The 22,014-nt window shown below is 36.1% G+C and overlaps 4 protein-coding genes across 5 annotated transcripts; 2 read left to right on the plus strand and 2 right to left on the minus strand.

The window, feature by feature from the left end:
• Positions 1 to 14: 14 nt before the first annotated feature.
• On the plus strand, positions 15 to 7,578 carry vsig10l (V-set and immunoglobulin domain containing 10 like). 2 transcript variants are annotated; one of them, XR_003594872.1, is made up of 12 exons: positions 15 to 1,620; positions 1,810 to 2,139; positions 2,736 to 3,008; positions 3,096 to 3,362; positions 3,539 to 3,781; positions 3,902 to 4,183; positions 5,109 to 5,201; positions 5,587 to 5,811; positions 5,895 to 6,018; positions 6,381 to 6,412; positions 7,009 to 7,095; positions 7,188 to 7,578. XR_003594872.1 is itself a non-coding variant. In XM_028012163.1 (12 exons), exons 1-12 carry the CDS (start codon positions 1,548 to 1,550, stop codon positions 7,260 to 7,262), a joined length of 2,100 nt encoding a protein of 699 aa, XP_027867964.1. In that variant the 5' UTR covers positions 15 to 1,547; the 3' UTR covers positions 7,263 to 7,578. The 2 variants fall into 2 exon arrangements, 1 of the variants encoding a protein (XP_027867964.1); XM_028012163.1 differs by having other exon boundaries at positions 5,895 to 6,014.
• A 1,900-nt stretch (positions 7,579 to 9,478) lies between these two features.
• lim2.5 (lens intrinsic membrane protein 2.5) lies at positions 9,479 to 14,322 on the plus strand. The gene is made up of 5 exons (XM_028010364.1): positions 9,479 to 9,744; positions 11,709 to 11,921; positions 12,922 to 13,071; positions 13,274 to 13,408; positions 14,065 to 14,322. Exons 2-5 carry the CDS (start codon positions 11,744 to 11,746, stop codon positions 14,124 to 14,126), a joined length of 525 nt encoding a protein of 174 aa, XP_027866165.1. The 5' UTR covers positions 9,479 to 9,744; positions 11,709 to 11,743; the 3' UTR covers positions 14,127 to 14,322.
• Positions 14,323 to 15,461: 1,139 nt separating this feature from the next.
• Positions 15,462 to 16,738, minus strand: LOC114142027 (free fatty acid receptor 2-like). Its single transcript, XM_028013038.1, has one exon. It carries the CDS (start codon positions 16,710 to 16,712, stop codon positions 15,741 to 15,743), a length of 972 nt encoding a protein of 323 aa, XP_027868839.1. The 5' UTR covers positions 16,713 to 16,738; the 3' UTR covers positions 15,462 to 15,740.
• Positions 16,739 to 18,391: 1,653 nt separating this feature from the next.
• LOC114140320 (free fatty acid receptor 2-like) lies at positions 18,392 to 20,418 on the minus strand. The gene is made up of 2 exons (XM_028010097.1): positions 20,248 to 20,418; positions 18,392 to 19,844 (listed from the first exon to the last, which is right to left on the minus strand). The coding sequence occupies exon 2, from the start codon at positions 19,835 to 19,837 to the stop codon at positions 18,926 to 18,928; it is 912 nt and encodes a 303-aa protein (XP_027865898.1). The 5' UTR covers positions 19,838 to 19,844; positions 20,248 to 20,418; the 3' UTR covers positions 18,392 to 18,925.
• Between the last annotated feature and the right edge of the window lie 1,596 nt (positions 20,419 to 22,014).

Raw genomic sequence — 22,014 nt, forward strand, 5'->3', positions numbered from 1 at the left:
AATTTGATGGGTTTTTTTTTTTTTTTTTTACCAATGTTATATCTCTGATCATAAGCACATCATGTTAAAAAAATTAAGAATGTTCAAAAATGTCAATGCTTTCACAAAGGATATATTTTTAATTTGGATTTTAAATAGTGAGGTTAATTGAGTTTGTACGTCAGATTTTGTATTTGTGTTTACCACTAGAGGGAGTTGGCGAACCACTGGAGATTGTTGCACAACAATTTAATAGCCCTCAACAAGATATTTAAGACACATAACCACACAGTTCTAATGTTGAGCATCTTTGGGAAATTATCAGTGCAGTAGTTGAGGCCAGCTACATTATTTTGTGTTTTTGGAGAAACTCCACTTAGTGGTCAGGTAGATGAACAGTCAAGAAGTAATGATAGGGGAGAAAACAACTGAATGGATCACAGGGTAAATATATAGGCTATGCATCAGAGGCAGTACCCAAAAATTGTACCCAAGAGTTGCATTGCTTTAACATATTTTTATTCAAGTAAAAGTAAAAAATAGTTGAAGAAATTACTTGAGTAAAAGGGTACAGTACCAACTGCATAATCTGAATAAATATTTGAAATAATGTAATCAGACAGAATTTGAAAGTTATGTTCAAATTCTAGCATTTTAAACAGTAAAATGAAAAAAAACATACACAAATATAATTATAAAATAAATTCAGGTAGAAGAAACATTACAAAATAATTTTTTTATATAAAATGTATAAAACTAATATTCACAGTAGGTTTTATATAGCCTATTTGTGTGTGTGTATTTTAGCCCTTGGTAAAGTTTTTCCACTGACAATGTTTACTATTTACCTTTATTTACCCCCCAAGTGGCAGAACAGGCCCAGAAGATAAACATTGGAACAACAAAGCTGGCAAATAAACAAGAAATCTCACTTTAATACATGTTTCATCCATTTTGGCTGTTCTTTATGCATACAATTGATTCTTCATAATTTTAAATTGAGAAGTTGTATATTCCAGTAATTTCATCCTAAAAGTTAAACTCCTATATTGATTCACAGCAAGTGTTTATTTCTGATCATTTTGATTATTTTTTCTTCATTTTGGCTGAATATGAAGAATAAAGTCAACATAAGTTGGTCCAACTTTTACCCATCCAGATGAGAAATGCCTAGGTAACAAACAACTAATTTGTAATATCAAATTCTGGTTAACTTTATGACGATTAAATGCTCATGGCATCAGTCTTGAAGAAACAGAGTCATAGAAAGCAAATTACAAAAAAAATGTAGCACAACATGCTCCTGTTATCCCCCTGAAATAAGAGAGAAATAAGGCTTCTGTTTTTTGCATTGAAGGGGCGTGGCTTCGTAACAATCAAGGCTTTGACTCTGCACAGGTAAACTCCTCACAGGGCACAGCTCGAGTTCTCAGGAACACTCGCGCAAGTCAGTCTGAGGCCAAGGAGGTTTTTTTGTTTGTTTTTTTTCCCATGTTGGATTTTACAGAAACGTAATTAAGTTTTCTCTACTTTGTTGATGAGCTCCTAGATTCTTCTGTTTACCTGAGATGACGTGGTTGGAAGGGATTCAGAAATTGAGGCCAGTGCTTATGTCTGTTTTGTTTATCCTAACATCTCAAGGTGAGCCTCGGTGTTTTTGAGTTTTTACAGGAAAAAATATTACTGCACTTTATATGTTGTTTTTTTGCTGAGGGTTTGTTGAGAAGCAATATTTTTTTAAAAATAATAATAAAAAACTTGCAGGGCTTTCTATTGAGTGTAGAGACTGAAAGAAAATGTAATTCTTGAACTCATCTCTCATCCTGGCAGGTGCTAACTGCCGACTGGTGGTGTCTCCTGTTGGTCCCACCCTGGTGAATGCTTTAGCTGGTACCAACGTGACTCTGGCTGTGTCCTATAGTGGTGCCTCCGATCCAGTGGTTACCTGGTTTAAGGGAATTCTGCCTGTGGGAACGTGGACTATAAACACCAACTTTCCTCCAGACATAGCCAATGACAGCCGGAGTGTGCTCGAAATTGAAAAGGATGGATCACTTACCTTTAAAGATGTGCCACAGCACTTTACTGGAAGTTATACTGTTGAACTAACAAAGTCTGGACACGGAACAGTTTCAGTGACATTCACTCTAAATATTTATGGTGAGTTAAGAGAATGTGGGGGATATTGTGTTAAATATACAGCTCATCTGACTGCATATGTAATTTTAGTGGAACTTTTCACATTGGTCATATAAAACTGAATAAAGTCAAGCAAATCTGAGCATTCTGAAGTTTGCAGAGATTCAAAAGGTTTTATAGGACTTGCATCTGTGGGTGGTGGCTCTTAAAGCGCTGACTCCATCCACAGTTGTGCCTCTCCCTAAAACCTTTGAATGGGTTTTATTTCAAAATCCTATCAAATTGGTGACTCTTCTTTGTGTGTTTTTCTCCAATTGTTTTTCATCCTACTTTATTTTCCAGTAATGTACTGGATTCAACTGTCTGTGGAAAGTCATCTTCTTTAGCAGCGGCCGTTTGAGGGTTATTCAGTGACTGAGAATCAGAATTTTTGTCTTCACTCTTCAATAATATTAAAAACGGAAAGAAATGAATGCTTGAAATGTGTAATGAAGCTATCCCACATTAACAACTTTTTAGTATAGCTTATTGAGATGCACCTGTAAATAAACTAGAGTTCTGATAATGTGAATCCAGTTTGCAAAGTTGATTGTATCCATTAACATTTTTGTTTACAGAAATTATCCAGAATGTGACTCTGATCACAGCGCCTTATTTTGCCCAAGAGGGAGCTGAGCGGTTCACATTACAATATAACATGCTTCAAGGTGTTGTTGAACAAGAAATATGGCGCTTCAATGGAAGAGACCTGCAAAACAGCACACACTATTTGATGGAGGGAACCAGCCTTGTAATTTTTGGACCTAACCGGACAGACAAGGGATCATACTCTGTGACATTGATGAACCCCTTCAGCAGCATGACCATCCATAAGAATGTGACTGTTCTTTGTAAGATGAATCCTCTTCTGCTCTGAATGTTTCTTAAAAGCTGTGTGTGCATCCTTCTATGTTTTATTTAAATTTGTTTTGCTGCAGACGGGCCGGATGAGCCCATTGTGGAGGCACTGCCAATTCAACCTTTCTACAAAGCAGGGGACTCTCTGATTTTGTCCTGCCGAGCTGAAGGATTCCCACTGTCAATTCCTCAGTGGATCTTTGGGGGTCAGATTCTTTCAGATTTTCACCAAGGAGTCCTAAATCTGACAAACGTGCAGACCAGTCAAGGAGGCTCTTACACGTGCTCTGTGCTCAATGAGATGACTAAGGAGAAGCGTGAGAAGAATGTGACTTTAAAGGTCTACGGTATGTCAAAAGCACTTCTAATTTTGTTTAAATGTACATTGTTTAAATTGGATCTCTTGGCAGTGGCTTGAAGTATCTGAACATAGAGCTTTTATATGAAGTGTGTGCATGAATATTTACCCCTGTTGTCTGATTAAGACTTATAATCATTTAGGTTGTTTTTTTTCTGGTAACAGACAGGCCGCTGGGTAGTCCAATATGCTCTGTGGTGTCTGTGAACAATTCTGACCTGCAGTATCAGTGCAAGTGGGCAGGAGGAACGCCAGAGGCCCAGTTGTCTTTCCCAGCACTAAGTAATATAAGCAGTGGAGCTGGAACCTTCAGCCTCACTGTTACTTCCTCCGCTAACCTCCGTGACATAACTATCACTTGCTTAGCAGAGCATCCAATTGAACAAAACACCTGCAACATTACCGCAAGTAATATTTTATTGTTATCCCTCTTATGTTTTATTGAATTTATATGAAAATCTGTCTTTCAATCAAAACTGTGCTTTGGCCTCAAGAACAACCCTTACCAAGATTCTGTTTGCTCCACAGAAAGTCCCAGAAATTTTCTTCCAACTGTGAAAACCTCTGTTGATTCAGATGGAAAAATTGCAGTAACCATCCGCTGTGTCAGTGAGGCATCCCCTCAGGCTGTGGTTTCATGGTCGCAGGGAAATGAGTCTGTCATCACTGGGTCAACATACCAGATCAGCAGTGACACTACACAGCTGAAGATTCGCAGTCACAATATCAGCACTTTCCTGCTTGCGCCAAACTATACCTGTATATGTCGCAATCCATTGGGCAATCAGAGAAAGCTGCTTCAGCTGCAAGGTAAAGTCAAAATCAGACATGGATTGTACCACTTACTAAATTTGGCAAAACATAGCAATTATTTTGAATGAAAGGTCACTTAATCTGTTCTTGTTGCTTAATTTAGAAAAAACGTTTCTAGATCAAAAGTAGAAAATGGTTGACCCTTCAAAATAAGCAAAAGAATTTAAAGGGTGTTTTATTAAAACAGCATATCAAACCTCTTTGTCTCTACAATGACTTGCATATCACCTCGACATTTTATTTATTTATTTACTTTTCATATATAAAGCACTTTGAACAGCTTTGTTGCTGAAATGTTCTATGCAAATGAGTTCCACAAAAACCCTGAAATATGTTTATTGGACATCAAAAAAATTTTTAAGATCCAAGTCTGGTGTTTTATTTTGCAATAATAACTGGTAGGCCTCTAATAAGTCCAAAATGACCTGTAAACGTTTCATAGCTATGCATCGGTCTGAAATTTTTTAAATTGCACTTTACATTTTGAGGTGAGCTGTTTGCTTTATTAGCTTTGGGCAATTTTAACATTTAAAGACACTTATATCAGAGAAAACACAGGCGAGTAGGTGCAGTTAAAGAGACCCAACATAACGGTAGCAGAAAAAGATCAAAATGGTAGCATTAAATCCAACTTCCTGGAGTTGATTTGAGGCAGTTTTTAAAAATTTCTGCACAAGATGCTTTTTATTTTATGACCTTACAAACAGCCAATACTTCTGTTGACATGCAACGGTTTGAGGGATTCTGTTCCATGCATCTCTTTTTGCTCTATGACTTGCATTTCTAGGACAAAAACACACAATGGGCTCTTAGTTGGGAGCTAAGTAATGCCTCAGAGTGCTCTTTCCCTTTAAACAAAGCTCTCCAGTCTTTACATGCTATCAACTCCCCTTCTCTCTATCTGTCCAAAATCTCTCTCCAGGACCGACTATCTCAGATTCCAGTTTGTTCCCTAATCAAGATGGAACCATCATCACATTAACCTGGGAAGTCCCACCTACATCTGTGGTTACAGGTAAAGCAGAAATGACTTGAGGAAAGCAACTGAGTAAGCTCTAAGCTGATTTATCGTCACAGAAAGATCTCTTAGGGAAATGTTACTTTCCACCGTTCCTTTTCTTTATTTGTTGCCTAAACAGAAGTGTTTTGGGAAAAATACTGACTAAATGTTGAATATAGAAACTTCTCACAAAATATAGGGGTATAAACACTGAGCTACGTGTGAAGTTTTCAGCTGAGCAAGATGGTATTTTCGGGAAAACATTTAAGAACAGAACTACAAGGAAAAGCATATGTCAGTTTGTTTACAATGTTGAAATTATCAACTAATTTAGTCAATTTAAAAAAGGAATGACTGAAATATGGAGTTGAACAAAATGTAACTTTTTGTTTTCTCAAAGGTTTTGACATCCAAATGAAAGGACCTGATCTTCTGAGCCATGGTGGTGATTATTCTGTTCCCAAGAGAAGTTCAAAAGAATACCGCATCATTCAGCAGAAACCTGGGTATGCTAGGAGTGCAGATGTCTTTTTGCTTAATCCTGACATGACATACAGGTTTCGAATCATTCCCAAAGCTCGGCTAACAGATGGAGAGCCATCTGAGGTTCACAGAATTGGCCCAGGTATGGCAACCTGTTTTGTCAAATAATTCAGATTGGTTTGTATCATGCCAACTACTGACGGCTGCCTGACTTGCTGACTTTAGGTGATGGTTTGAGTGGGTCTGCCATTGCTGGCATTGCAGCTGGAATCCCATGCAGCATTCTCACCCTGACCCTATTAATTGGCCTTATTTTCCTAATTTTCTACCACTACAAGAAAAAAAGTAAGTGAAGTTATGAAGAATTCACATTTTTGTATCAATATTCTTGTGTTGAATTTTACTTCCAAATGCAATCTGGTTACAAGCTTTGTACTTTAATAAGTCACAAAAATGGGATTTTCAGCCTCCCACTCCTCCAGTTGAATCACCTGATTTGTCTGTGTATAGCAAACTGGGGGTGGTGAATAACTTTGTTCATATCAGGAACTATGTCTTGCAATGCAATTTACAGAACAAAGTGCATTGATTCATTTTTAGAGTACAACTAAATATAAATGATCTTTGCATGCAATTCTCTGGGAGAATTAGAATGTTTGATGTCTTAGTTATGTTTGAAAGATTTTAATATTTTTGTTTTTGTTTGTGTAGGCAACAAGACAAGATATCCAGTCTCCAGAGCAGTTGAGTGATTCATTTATTACATGCCTACATAAACATGTGAATCAGATTAGCAAATATTCATGTATGCTAACAATTGGTGGGCTGTAAAATGGGTGACACAACAAACTTAGATTATTTTCCTGAAAGTTTATCAATTTTCAGTATTCCAGATGCTTGTCAATTCAGGCAATAGGACCTTTTAAACATTTGTTGTTGTTTTTATTTTTCTTCAGTAAGCTTTAGTAAACATGGACATCCCAAACTGACAATTCTTTAACATTGTATGTAGCAAGTAAAGATTTTCCTCACCATCCATTCACAATTCTTCCTATAGATATACTAGAGCCTAATGGGCAAAGGGGGAACTAAACCTCCACTACCTTACAAACACAGTGCACATAAACTAAATCCTGAGAAATCATAACTTGAAATGGTGTTAATGTTTTTAGTAATTTTAACACTAGACTACCTTGTACAAGCCTTGAATTCGATGAGGCTGCAGCTTTATGAAAATAGTTTAGCCACCCTATGATGATTTTATCTAACTGTTTTGGAACTCGCATCTGTTCCCAGAGATAAATATATTTCAGAAGTTTTCATCATCTCTGTTTTCTAGGTGAAAACCATCCAGCCTAAGGCAGCTTCACACAACATTTTGAATGGAGGGCTTAGGCCTCCTCCTGACTACAACAGTTTGCACCAGGTAGATTTTCTACAATTTTCAATATATTTTCTATATTGAAAATTGTTAATCCTAATCAAATTAACTTTTTTCTATTGTATTCTTTATTCCAGACTCCGTCTGAAAGATCTGTGACGCTACCCATGTTTGTCCCACCTGCCCCAGTCAGAGTTGCAACAACAGTTTAAATGAGTAAATCGATGTGTATATTTTTGCAAAACTAACTTTTATTTATATATATACACAGTATATTACTGAAAAGTTTTATATATTGAATTTTAACTGTAATAACTATTGATATAATAAAAACATTCCTTAGACTTCAGTGCGTGTGTTGGCTAATAATGTAATACCATATAGTCAGTTTTTCTATTCACGTAGTAATTAAAAATTTTTTGCAGATATTTAATGCAGAATTAGACGTTCAAGAAGGTAAAGAGCTGTAAAAGTGGCCAATTATTTAAGAAAGTAGAACGTTTTTTCTGTCAAAACATCAGATGTTGGTCAACAGCAACTATTTTTGAATAAAAATCTTAAAATGGAAAAAATAACATTTTATTGTTGTCCAGAAACTCTGGAGATAGTTCATCCTCTGGTCAAAATAACTAAGGACGAATGTTTTGCTTTTTTAATTTATTTTATTTTTAAATGTCTTGGGTTGCACTGAAAAATCCACATTTGTTGCATTTACTGTAAAGATTTTTCTCCTGAAATAATTTGACATAAATGTAAATCCAGGCTATTGTTTTTTAAAATGCTTGAAAATACATTTAAAGGTAAACAGAAAATCAGATATTATTTTACTAATTTGTAAGTTTTTGTGCTGAAGTTGAATAATCTGTTAATCTTTGCACAAAGTATATCAATCAGGAATGGAGGGCCTCAAAATCTTGCTTGCAGAAACATACATTGTTTGTATGTTTCTGTTTAAAGTTTAAAGCTTCAGGAGAATCTCTGCTAAAAAAAAAAAATAAATAATTAAACACAATTTTAAACATACATTGTTTCATACATGAAACAATGTATGTTTCATACATTTGCGCAGCAGGTGGTGCTGTGGATTAATGAATTACATGAATTCATCTGAATGTCCAGTCAGTTAGAACTGAATATACCTTCAACAAACATGAAGTGGTGATACTTGTCTTCATTAATGTGCTTTATATTCATTTTTCTTGTTGAAAAGTATTAAAAATCTAAATTATACAATATGTATCAGGCATTGTTTTAGAAACCAATGACCATTAACTCAGTCAGTAAAACTGGTTAAATTACAGAAACAAACTAAATTCAGTTTTAGATAAATAAGGCGAGTTAATCTCAAATCCGACCAAATGGATTAGTTGTCCCGTAGCTTCTTTAATTTTATAAACATTTTTCAGCATGTTTAAAAATTAGTTCTTTTGAAAAATAAAGACAGATTACAAAGAGCAGCATTGGCAGGGGAGGAACAGCTATGCAGAACCAGATCTAAGAGAATGTGACATTTTCTTTAGACCATTGAGTGTGAGAGAATACGACAGAAACATGTACAAAAAAGGAGAGCAAAATATTTTATCATCTCTACCAGTTTAGGAGATTTACTTGGTCTATCATGAGACACAAATAAGGTCAACTGCATCTTAAAATATAAATATAACTTGCTATCATATGAGACACGTAGACTGACCTGTTGCTCACTTCCTGTGGAAACTGATGATGGGTGGGTCTCGCTGTCAGAGATGGGTAAGAGAAAATGTGACTACCCTCTTTTTCCCAGAAGAGAAAGTCATGTTTACGAGTTCAACTTTATTTTTTTCTAATCATTTATAATCAGTACTAGACGCTGCATAATCTCCCTCCCCTTATCATGCTTCTAGTGCAACGTCCTTACTGGATACATATAAAACTGTGTTATCAGATCAGAGCTGAAATCCTGCACTGGGCCTTCATTTTATTTATTTTTTTTACTAAAACTGCCAGAAAAATGTCTGCCTTTACTGTTTTTTGACGTTGTTAAATGGTCCCTGGGTTGTATTTTTACTTACAACTCCACATGACATTTCTGCTAAGACAGTAAAGATGGATGAATAGTCTGTAATTATTCTGCCTTCTTACTCTCAGTGCGTCATTACAAAGTGTCAACATGTTTAACACTTTTGTATGCAGTGTGTAATTTTATCAGCAAGTTGGTCATGCGTCTGTTGCAAGCGTGCATGTGTCTCTGTGACCACACCCCAGCTACACTAAAAGAAACTGGGCACTTCAGCATATTCCATTGACCACAGCAGTACTGCAAGCATTTGCACATCCACAGTTCCAGAATGACTGATAGAACAACAGACAAGGACTGTAGAGCAGTGGCCTCGTATCCCAGAGCCTCCCCCGTGTCCACACCATCACCCCTCCCCACCCATCATTCCCTCACCCCTCTCCCCAAAAGACTCCCATGGAGTTCAATGTAAATATGTCACGTGGCTTGTGGCCCACCAGCTCAAGTGCATTTGTTCTGTGCTGATTGTTTTAAAGGATTTTGCCTCCATCAACAGAAAGTTGGGGTGATAACCTTTTGGAATTCAGCCTACAGCTTCCTCTTTGACGATTTGCTCACTCCTGGTTTGCACTCTCTCTCACTCTCTCCCTGAGGAAGGGCTGATTCTTAAGAGGGTTCATATATTCTGAGGAATTCAGGTAGGTTGATGTGGGGTGGTCTTCCTTTTTACAATGGCTGACTCCACTCAAGCCAACAGGTGCATGTCTTACTTGTGGGCCCTAAAGGCCTTCAGAAGCTTTTGAGAGTTTAGCTGGAAATCTTTGCATCTCTTCTGTCAGTTTTGTATAATTCTTGGTGAAAAATGTAGCACATGCAGAGATAATAAGAAGTCTACAATGAAAATATACATGTGTATCTAAATATTAGAAAATGATGTTAATTCGTTGTGGAGCTTTGTGTGGTGTTAGAGATGAAACTCACAAGTCAGCCTCATGTCTTTCCACTTCAGTCACATCTCAACAGTCAGGACCACCAAGACCAGAATTAAAGTCCAAGTTCTAAACTTTGCTTCTGCTCTGCCTATTTGGTTTTGATTTTACCTTTGAATAACACAACTGATTTGCAGAACTGGGACAAAGCTGCTTGGTACTTACAAGTTGGTCAAGCCTTGAGTCAAATCCCAAATAAAAGCATAAATTCCCAAGTTGAGTCCACAGTCAAGGCATGCAAATCCAGGGTTATGTCCTGAGTTCTACACTTTGTGTTTTATTCTTATACAAGTAAGTTAGCAAAATTTCAAATGTTACAACAGTCTAACAAAATTGACCAAAAATTGATTACTTTTGATACTTAATTGGTACTTTTCTTACACAAAATTATATGGCTCATGCATTTGAGTAACTTTATTAAAATATTTTATTTTTGTTTGTTTTTGATCAGCAACTGTTAACATTTGCTGTGTTTCATTGTATTTTCATTTTTTTTTCTTTGTCAAGTCTGAATAATGCTAAATCTTGTACCTCAAGTTAAAAATATCATTTTATTCAAGTTTTAGGGCACAAATGGATAACTGCGAGGATATTTTATACTATTTTTAGGTTGTTGGTTTTTCAAACAACTTACTTCATGTCTATAATATCACTTCCTGGACCCATAATTTATTTTTCAATCAAGAACATTTACTTAGCTGGAAAGCTGACGTATATTAAATATTATTCCCTTAAACTGTAAAAACTGAGAGCATTTTTCAACACATGAAATATTTTCATGTTTATTACTGTATGTTGAATCACATAATTACTTCTCTTGTATTGGCAAAGACTTCCCAGGAGTTCTGCACCAGAATTTCGCACGAAGTATGAAACGTAATCACCAGAACAAACTTGTTCTAAGTATGCATGAGTTCTTTATATATTACATTTTGGTCATATGCTGTTCTGTGTTTTTAAAATAAAAGGAAATAACCCACATGTGTTGGTTAATAGGGAACTCCAAAGCTGATGCAAGGTTTTGCTAGTAACAGTGCATCGACTGCTACCTATCTTGTGTGCCTCTTTGTCTTCTTTCTACCGGTTGCCCAAAATATTGTCTTGGAGAGAATTTGCGTGTTTTAAAGGCTTTTGAATTTGACATTTGACAGTCAGATCAAAAATGATGGAGATACCACTCAAGAATTACAATATTTCTTGCACAACAATGGGTTTTCATCATTTAAAGCAGGAATCAAACCTAAAACACTTGGTTTCATATCGGGTGCATAATTTTAGCTTTTAGAAGACCATTTCACTTCAAAACGAACAATTGTGGTGTGTCAATTTTGTGAAATCCAGTGACACACAATCTTGCCTCTCTCCTAGTTGCCAGTGTAAACCTACTGATGACTAATTATGTTAATATTTAATTCAGGAAATATATAATCAGCCTTTGCTTAAAATAACATACTTTGTTTAGCTTGTGATAACACCCGAGTTCCACTGAAACAACTCATATTCAAGTGAAATGATGTCATTGTGCTAAGGTCCGAATCAACTTCCAAGTCTTATGATTTTATCAACAACCCAAGTATAAGGTCTTTAAATAAGTGACCTGCATCTGACTTAAGTTCATACATTTGCTAGGTTCACATTTATCAATAACTTCCATACTTTTACTCTTTTTGCAGTGCACAAAGCCTTTGCCGGCACCTTAGTGTCACTCATGATGTACAGCTTCATGGGAGGGGGCCTGTTTTGTGCCATTGTGGGAAACATCTTGCTGGTGGTCTCGACAGCAACAGACTACTGGATGCAGTACCGCCTGTCGGGCAGCTTTGCCCATCAGGGCCTGTGGAGGTACTGCATGTCTGGCAAATGTTACATGCAGACTGACAGCATTGGTGAGTTGGATGTTCTAAGTGCATTCCCTGAAATGCTTGTATCCATTGTCCTTTCTTTTAACGTGTGATGCAATAATTTCCCAACTATTTTATAATAAAATAAAGTTCTTCAAGTTGTAAGAAAAATGGAACCTCAGAAGTGCAATGAGTAAGGACAGCCACATCCTCATCTAGTCTATGTGATATCTGCTTTCCTGTTGACATGTTATTAACAAGCAGCTTCGATGAGTCACATCACTAAGCCGTGCTTCGTTTGAATGTTATCTGTTTTCCACCTATGAACTCAGTTTCATAAAGGACATTTTTGATGTTTAAAATCCAAAACATCTGCACAATGAGCATTAGAATTTATTCATTTTAATAATTGTTTCTTAGTTTGTGCATCGCATTAAAACTGCAAATAGTAAAGCTGCAAGAAATTTTCATTTAAACCACAACAGCTTTCATGACCCTAATTGTGAAAATACATATTCTCTTCTCAGTGATAAACATTTAAAAGGTCTTGATTTTGAAGGAAAAAAAATTCCCAAGAGAGAAAGTCTAACTTTCCAAATCTCTTAAACCTCTTAGTTGACGGTTTGAAATACAAACTGTGACTGTTTTTAGTTTGTTTACTAATTTGTTACCATGTTGACTAAAGTGGTAATAATTTTAAAGTTGTTTTTCTTACACAAACCAGAAAATTCACAAAATTAATCATTCAGAACACTGTTTCCACACAAAATACACATTGCAGACATTAATCAATAATTAATTGAGCACACTCTATTTCAAAACTAGGATCAATTGAAATGTATATGTGATTGAAATGAAATTATTTTTGTAAAGTTCTTTGAGATGACCTTTGTTGTGAATTAACCGTATCCATATAAACTGAGTTGAATTGGATCAATTTTAGATTCAACTACATTTAAAGATCTTACAAGAATAGGATTAATTAAAAACGATTCAAACTTCATGTACTGCCTAGTCAAATTAATTAAATTCCTCTCTTACTTAGCTTACTGGAATGCCACTCGAGCTTTCATGATCCTTTCCGCCATGACCTGCTTTGCTGGCATCATCGCGGGAATCCTCTCCTTTGCTCACTTCTCCGCTTTTGAGAGGTTCAATCGCTCATTTGCTGCAGGCATCATGTTCTTTGTTTCAAGTAAGTCATAGATTCAATAACAAAAATGCAACCCCCATTTTTTTTGTTGTTTGTTGCTACATTTATCAAAGGATTGTTTAGAATGGAAATCATAGAGAACATTGACATCTGTTTGTCTAATAGTTGCCAGGTAACAGTCAATTGAAGGGACTGTTAATTTTAAGGATAGACATCTTATAATGAATCTTTGTCTTCACAATAGCTCTCTTTGTCCTGCTTGCAATGGCCATTTACACGGGAGTGACGGTGAACTTCCTGGGCAAGCGTTTTGGTGACTGGCGTTTCTCTTGGTCCTACATACTTGGCTGGGTGGCTCTACTCATGACCTTCTTTGCAGGTTGGTTAACACTTTCAAGATGCAAATATTTGTTGAAATATTGTGTTTTACTGGTGATAAACATTCAATATTTCAAATTAAGCATGTAAATGCCTTCCACGCCATGTCTGTCAGGCAAGATGGGAATGGCAAGTAGTCAGAAATAACAAAATCCAATAAAATAAAGTTAAAAAAAAAAGCTAAACCAATTCAAGTCAAAGCAAGATAAAAGAAAACATTCACAACAGGACAACAACTGTCGCCCCCTGCTATGCCCGCTGTTTTAGAGGGCTAAAGTGGAGACGGATTTCTGGTTCCTCCATGTTTTTATAGATTGAGAATACTGTGCCCGGGTGTTTCCAGCACACAACTGTTGCCCCCATCTCTTTTGTTTTTTCTTTATGCAAGTGAACTCTTGTAAAAACAAAAGTAACAACTCAAACCAAATGACATCACACCCAGAATATCCAGCGTCACTTACAAAGAACTATGAAGGTCTGCCTCCGGACCATTTCCATCTCACCCGAATGTCAAGTCAAAGGACATTTCTGCACATACTATTATTTCACTCTTGTTGTGAATGTTTTCTTTTCTCTTATCTTTACATGCATGTTTGTTGTGAAAAGTGCCCAGTGTGGTTAATAATTCTGTCTTTACAACTCATGTTTGTTTTACAGGTATATTCTACATGTGTGCCTACAGAATGCACGAATGCAGAAGAGTGGCAGGCCCGCGTTGAAGCAAGCAGGAAATGACACTTCAAAGCAAAAAGCAACAAAGGAAACCCCCATTGATGTCATTAGAAAACTTTTTGAGGACAAATAAAATCAGGATGTTTGCAGATATCAGAAATATGTTGTTTTGTCAGAAACAACACTTTAACGTGTTGTTGACATAAACCTGAGCATGATAAATGCAAGCACCTAATCTGTTCTTTAACCAACACTGGTAACATTTTGCTTTACATTTTATTGAATTGCTCTCTTATGTAAAGAACACAAGTTAAAGAAAAATGATCTTGAACTCATACTTTTCAGCTTTCCAGTGGAATATTAAGATGTGTGCTAAGAAGCCCAGTAGTCCCTTCATTTAGGACTCTGACCCAATAAAAAACCCAGTAAACAAAATCATAGCCAGGTTATAGCTCCAACTAAGATTTTGTGTTTGAAAAATGTATCTAAAACTTTCAAGGCTGTCTCTGCAGACACTAGGCCTAGGATGTCTGGAGATTCCATTTGGATCAAACAACTTTAAAATCCAAATGTATATTTTAGATTTTCAATGTTCATTTCTTATTTAAGACTTATGCTATTTAATTAACTTCTGCAAGGTGGATGGGGCTAGGTTTTTGCTGTAAATATCTCCAAATTTATAAAAAAAACTTAATACAGATTTTAATGAGTTGCTCTGCCTACTGTATTAAAATGAGTTCACATTTCATTTTCTTTGCCTGACATTCAAGTAAATCAAAATGTGAGTGAACATATTTTAAGCCTAATAGCAGGGTTCAAATGTGAGTAGCTGGAGATAGTCAGTACACGTAAATGTGCTTTCCATGGTTTATGTATTATCAATTACATCTCAGTGAAAAAAAATATATTCAGTGAAAGGAAAAAAAAACTTTCAGTTTTGATCTCACAATGGTTTTGTTTGAAAGCAAAACAAAACCATTGTTGGATACTGCTGCATGGGCAGCAGCCAACATCTACATTGTAATTCTGTATGAATTACATTGTGCTGGTCCAAAGATTTTACTAATGCAAAATAGGACAACATATATGTCTTTTTGTCTAGTAGTTGCCAGGCAATATCCAAATTAGGTGACCTTTAGTTTAAATCAAATAATTGTCATCATTCATCACTTTGTATCCAAAGCAGTATGAGAGCTTGTAGAGTTATAATAAAATAAATCATCTCACAACCATCAATTACTGAGAAATAAGTAAATACTGCAGTTATAAAAGAGTAAAGTACTCTCTTTGTTCTCATATGATATATAAAAACTGTAACATGCAGATGGCCATTGTTTAAAGGATGTATTTAAAAATCAACACATTAATGTTAACAACAAACAGGCCACATCGCATATATGAAAATGCACATTTCTAATTTTGTCTTTGTATATATTTCCTGACAGGTTAATCATTACAATTAACTTTAATTGTTTTACAAGTACTATCTTCATGTGTACTCAGAAAAAGCTGCTTGTACATGGTAGCAAACGGGAAACAACATGTCAAAGATGAGGAAGCTGTCATTGATTTCAGCCCTGGCTGGCTTCCTGGCATTTTGTATTTGATAAAATGCCACTGTCAAATACATCATGTGGGATGGAATGCACATTGATCATGAATTAGTGCCCTAAATTTGTCCCTTTTCTCCATTTGCACCAGTGCTTTCTGAAAATTGATTTTTTGCTTGTGAAGTGAAAAACAGAGGAGGAAAAATAGAATATAATTGGATCAATGCAGGTGTTCAACGTGCTGAGCAGCAAAGTGTAGTATCTCCACACTGGGCTTTGTTGCTGGAAGTAACCCAGCAAAAAAGAGAAGTTGAATGGTCCAACACAAATGAGGAACACAGCAAGAGTTCCTAAAGCCATGCCAATAGCCTTCCTCTTCTGCATCCAGGATATCCTGGGACGGCTGTACAGAATCAAAATTAAGCGCAGGTAGCAGTAAGCAGTAATTAAAAGAGGCACAAAGCAGAACAGAAAGAAAAACTCCAAACGCACTGGGAGGAGAACCTCCAGTTGCTTCTCTGTGAAGTTTTCATAGCACATAGAAGAGTCTGAGCTGGACAAGGAGGGGTGGTGCTGGATGATAAAAGTGATGCTGCAGTGTCCCATTGAGATCCCCCAAATAACAGCACTGATAATGATCGGGTACACAGGTTTCTTGAGGTGTTGGTAGATAACAGGAAATGCTGCTCCGATGTAGCGGACCACGTCGATTGCCATCAGCAGCAAGGAGCTGGTGTGGATTGTGGAGAAAAAGGTAAAGGAGGTGATAGAACACATAATGTTGGGCAGATTCCACTGCATCCCTGATGCTGCCTCGTGCATCTTGAGAGGAAGGATGATCAAGAAGAGCAGGTCGGACACAGTCAGATTCAGAAGCAGGATGTCTGTTGGAAGAGGACTGTGGTGGATTTTTATGCTAAAAGCATAGAGAGCCACCAGATTGGCAGGAAGTCCAATCAGGAAGGAAATGATGTAAAATGTCAGAATAATCTGACTTTTCACCAATGAATTCATCTTGAACCTGACGGTAGGAAAATAAAAACAGTCAAAATGTATATTGTAGAGACAGTATATAGAAAACATTATTCATAAATACCAACTGCACTGCTAGAGAGTAATTCCCAAATAATAAAACAAATATATTTGTTTGTAATTTAGTTGCCCTAAAATAAGAAAAATACTAATTAGAAAAAAACCCCATATATATATATATATATATATGATAAAACATGTCCCAGTTTTAATTAGAAATATAATTTATATATCCTGTCATAGCCTCTTGTCAATATCATTTTGTTTCTGTAACAGATAATAAATTAACTTTATCAGAAAAATGGGTCTTCTCTGGCACCAATTTGCTCAAGTCTAAACAGAAAATATTGAATTTTAGAAGCAAAAAAACCCTACATTTATTAATTTACAAGATAAAGATATGTACTTGCCTAATGCAGCAGTCAACATCCAACGTTTTTATTGTCTTTGAGAGCAGTGAAAATTAGATGCCTGTTGACTTCAACGATGAGTTGGTATTAAATGAACAGGAAACAACTCTTCACACTAAAGACTTTAGTGACTCATACCTCACTTCTCATTCCTTAACACCTTCAAGTTGCTATTTATTTCAATTCAAAACTGCACTACTGTACCTTGTGCCCTGCTGTACCCTGTCTACAGTAGGGTACGGAATTAAACCAAACTTTGGGTTGCTTTTTGTACGTTGTGTGGACTTTTAGTAGGTACTTGGTCATTTTTTGCTGAGCTTTTGTCTGCTTTTGACTTCAGAGCCTACTGTGCTTTATTTTAGTATGTTTGTCTGATTTATATCTCTGCTCACTTTTGTGCTTACTCTAATATTGCTTAGTTGATGTTTTCCTGTCCTCTGTTTTCCCCCTCGTGTTCATTCAGTCATTCTCTGTACCCAACCTCCCTCAGTTGTTTCGATCCACTTTCCTCCAAGTTGCTTCTTCTCAGTTTATAAGTCTATATAATATAAGTTTATATATAAGTTTATAAGTCAGTGATCATGTAAAAATCTGTGTTGATTTCCCTCTGATCCCCCTGATGTGTGATGTCAGGTTTTGTTTCAGCACCACAATCTCTGACTAGGAAGGTCATGCTTTGACAAACACAGATGTGGTTGTGATTTCCTTTTTCAATACTCCCTAAAGGAGTCTACCCAGTCAGTTTATTTTTTTCCTGTAGGTTTTTAAACTCTTCTATTGTTATAGGTTTTGAGTTACTGCAACTTGAGGCATGGAATACACAATGTTAAACAAAACAAAAAAACCTAAGGCTTTTTAGCTTTAGGTTAAAAGGCAGCATTTATTAAAGCTGCCTTGTGGCTATAACTGCACTGAAATATGTAAGTTAAATAACTAGAACATAGGATTATCATGATATTATCCTTCTAGTCTTATTTTCTTTCCAGCTGAATCTAGAATTTAACATCAGTCCATTGTGATTACATGAACTTCAGTGAGGGTTATGTAATCACCTTCAGCAGCCTCCACAGCAGCTCTCTGTATAACAATGGCCAAATATGTTTTACAACTGTTTTAGTGTGTTTTAGTGATGTTTCTCTTTGTACAAGGATTGGACAGCAACAACCATTTCCTCTCTGAAGGTTATTTAACACATAAAAAATTATTTTTATGATATTACATATTACTGGAGGAATTTATTCAGTTTGCTAAAATTCACGAGACAGTGTAAAATGGTGTGCCTTTTTCATTCAGAAAGAAATCCCACATTTGCTGCAGTCATGAGTTGGTATTTAAAACTTTATTTCTTTAAATCAATACATTTTTAAAGCTCTTAGGATATTGAAACTAATCACATGGTAATCTAGCTTCAAACCCAACCACATATAAAAATACATATTTTAATTACAGTTTATTTGTTTAATTTGAATATTCTTTCCATACATGTTATCTTGTTTTTGATCTATGTGCAAATGAAGACAAATGAGTTTCTTTTTACTTTTCATACTTTTCCTTACACATTAATTCTATACATGTATCTACTGAAAGCATTAGTGCAGAGTATCTCACCTACTCTAAAGGAGATGAAGTAATATGCCAACCATAATAAATTAATCTACGAAAATAAAGCTGACATCTTCCTCGTGACTTATAAATTTGCGAAGCCTTCTAAAAAGATTAACCAAGGTTTTGGGTTAAGATACAGCTAATAATAAACAGCAGTAGGTCATTTCAACAGAACTGAGTTGAAAACAACTGAATAAAGAAACCATAGAGTGCTACTTTAAAAACAAATAGTAGGATTAAAATTCAGATTCAGGTTGAACATGTGCCCCTTGTTTCCAGTTTTACATCATTAACACGATGCTTTCTGAAAATAGATTTTTTGCTAGTGCAGTGGAAGATTGAGGAGGAGAAATAAAATATGATGGGATCGATGCAGGTGTTTAATGTGCTGAGAAGCAAAGTGTAGTACCTCCATTCAGGGCTCTGACCCTGGAAGAAACCCAATAAATGAGAGAAATTGTATGGCAGAACACAAATGAGGAACATAGCAAGAGTCCCCAAGGCCATGCCAATAGCCTTCTTTTTCTGCATCCAGGATATCCTGGGACGGCTGTACAGAATCAAAATCAAGCGCAGGTAGCAGAAAATGGAAATTATAAGAGGTACAAGGCAGACCACAAAGAAAAACTCCAAACGCACGGGGAGGAGAATCTTCAGCTGCTTCGGTGTAAAATTCTCATAGCAGATAGAGGAGTTTATGCTGGAGAGAGATGGGTGGTGTTGGATGATGAAAGTGATGCTGCAGTGTCCCATTGAGATCAGCCACATAACAGCACTGATGATGATCGGATACAAAGGTTTTTGCAATCGCTGATAGGCAATAGGAAAGGCCACCCCTAAGTAGCGGACCACGGCGACGGCCATCAGCAGTAAGGAGCTGGTGTATATTGTGGAAAAAAAGGTAAAAGAGGTGATAGAACACATAATGTTGGGCAGATTCCACTGCATCCCTGATGCTGCCTCGTGCATCTTGAGAGGAAGGATGATCAAGAAGAGCAGGTCGGACACAGTCAGATTCAGAAGCAGGATGTCTGTTGGGAGCGGCTTGCAGTGGATCTTGACACTGAAGGCATAGAGAGCCACCAGATTGGCTGGAAGGCCAATCAGGAAGGAAATGATGTAAAATGTCAGAATAATCTCACTTCTCACCACTGACTCCATTATGGACCTTAAACAAAAGAAGATACAAAACATTTAAAATGCCTGTTAGAGTCACTGGCGATGGCCAATTTCATGAATGTATAACAATTATTTTGACTCATATAACAAAAACAAATTAAATCCCTGAATTGCTTCATTTTCTTCAGTTTTGAACATTATGACAATTATCTTGTGCTTAAATTTAAAAAAATGCACTGCTGTGTTTATAGGCAACACAGCAGAAATCCTCTGTTAAAGATTTCCACTGAGTCAGAAAAAGCCTTACATGACACTTTTTCTGACACTACTCGCGTTTCAGATCTAAGACAAACAAACAGAAGTTATACCTCCTCTTAGCTGTAAAACAAATTACAGCTAACAATATATTTTAGTAAGAATTTTCTTTGATAAGAGAAACAAAGCTTGCTTACCTGAGGGCATGTAAAATGCTAATAAATCACAAGTCTTTGGGTGCTGACTTCAGTTAAGCATATCTTTGTTCTATGTGTCTCAGTTTAAAGATGACTTGATATAAAATGATGCAACCCGGAAACATGTCCTGTAGTCACACTGAAATATGACAGAGCCTTATTCATCCTAAGCTGAGCAATGACCATTCACCTTCCAGTTAATATTAACTAATATGCAAAATGTAATTTCCTTTAAATTTTCCATATTAATAAGGGCCTGCTTTCTTTTTGAGTGAACTTTGAACTAAACAGAAAACATAGCTTTCCTGAGGCTGAATGTTGTGCCTCAACATTCAGCTCGTGAGAACCTCAGAGCCTTGGTGACTGTTTTAGAATATTTATATACCCAAAGTGGTAGCAGAGTCTTCATTGGGGTTTCCATAGCAGAGTCCTTTTGAAGTGGCTCATGCTTGCATTTCCTTTTGGCCAAATATAATCATAGCAATCTGTATGCTAAAATATATCACTTGATATTTTGAACAATGACAGCAAATATAAATATCTACACACTTACATTGTTATTTGTTTGCCCAAAGAACTGTGCTTAAGACAACATAGATACAAACAACTATGGCTGCTTTAAATATGTTTTGGAAGAAGAGGAACTGAAATGGAACCTACTGTGTCATAATGAGTTTTCTCAATGCAGTCATCATCTATGTTGCTGTATACACCCTGTAGAAATGAATGCCTGAGATAAATACTTTCAAACATTCAGTGAAAATTAAGTTTTGAATATTTTTCGAAGTGAGAAAAGCATATTGGTTTAACTTTATTTAAACAAAAGGAGCTAAATGGAGAATATGATCACTTTCCAGGGATTATCTTTTAATCTGCATGAGAACCAGTATGTTGTAAATCAATGATTTACCTTTCCATAAATGAGCTTTGAGACTGGCTCTATCTCATGTTCTTTGTCACAAAATGCATTTTTCTGTTGCTGCTGAAGTCCCATTGAAGTCGTCATGTCTTCCAAAAAGTCATTGTCATAAACACAAGACCAAGTGTTTTCCTCAAGGTTACTTTCAGGTGTCTGTTGGTTTGTGTCTGAGTCTTTTAATCTAATAAAAAGCAAAAGAGGAAAGTTAACACAGAACCAAAAGTGATGGTTGGACTGATATCATATGTTTTTCTTTCATGTGTTTCAGTTATTGTCTTAGATTATATTGTGGTTCATTGTTTTAATTTTGTAAAGCATAAAAGCAATTCTCTCTACCTTAGTGGTATGTAGTACCGTTCTTCCGGTTGGACAATTGCTGGAGACTGTTGGGGCCTTCAGAAAAAAGCAAAGGTATAATTTTGATGTTGCAAATTAAATTAAATTTCTCATAGCAAAAATAAAAATCAAAAAAGATTACAATCTAAGACCTGTCAATTGGTTGTAATGTAAACGTTTTAAAAGACAAGGAGTAAAGACAACCAACCTGCTCATGTTCAATTTTCGCTTAATACAAAATGTGAATCCCAGAATCAAAATACATCCCATAATCATCAACCATAACCATATAAGCGATGAAGCTGCAGAAAAGAAGACATAAGTTCAGATAGGACATAGACAAAAACAGTCATCACCAAGAATTTAACTTACATGTTTCTGACGTAATGTTTAAAATCAGCAGCTTGGTGTCACTGCCAAATTCATTCCAGGCTTCGCACTTTACACTGTCCTGGTTTAATATTGGCAAATTAATTTCCCCTGACACTACATTTGCCCTGATTGTATAGTTG

Source organism: Xiphophorus couchianus, chromosome 3 (genome assembly GCF_001444195.1).
Source record: "Xiphophorus couchianus chromosome 3, X_couchianus-1.0, whole genome shotgun sequence".
Classification (NCBI taxonomy): Eukaryota; Metazoa; Chordata; class Actinopteri; order Cyprinodontiformes; family Poeciliidae; genus Xiphophorus; species Xiphophorus couchianus.

Coding starts and splice junctions, on each gene's coding strand:
- lim2.5 (XM_028010364.1), top strand. CDS start 11,744: ATGATGTACAGCTTCATGGGAGGGGGCCTGTTTTGTGCCATTGTGGGA. Junction 11,922..12,921: donor CATGCAGACTGACAGCATTG/GTGAGTTGGATG, acceptor TCTCTTACTTAG/CTTACTGGAATGCCACTCGA. Junction 13,409..14,064: donor ACTCATGACCTTCTTTGCAG/GTTGGTTAACAC, acceptor TTTGTTTTACAG/GTATATTCTACATGTGTGCC.
- LOC114140320 (XM_028010097.1), bottom strand. CDS start 19,837: ATGGAGTCAGTGGTGAGAAGTGAGATTATTCTGACATTTTACATCATT.
- vsig10l (XM_028012163.1), top strand. CDS start 1,548: ATGACGTGGTTGGAAGGGATTCAGAAATTGAGGCCAGTGCTTATGTCT. Junction 2,140..2,735: donor ATTCACTCTAAATATTTATG/GTGAGTTAAGAG, acceptor TTTTGTTTACAG/AAATTATCCAGAATGTGACT. Junction 3,363..3,538: donor TGTGACTTTAAAGGTCTACG/GTATGTCAAAAG, acceptor TTCTGGTAACAG/ACAGGCCGCTGGGTAGTCCA.
- LOC114142027 (XM_028013038.1), bottom strand. CDS start 16,712: ATGTTTTCTATATACTGTCTCTACAATATACATTTTGACTGTTTTTAT.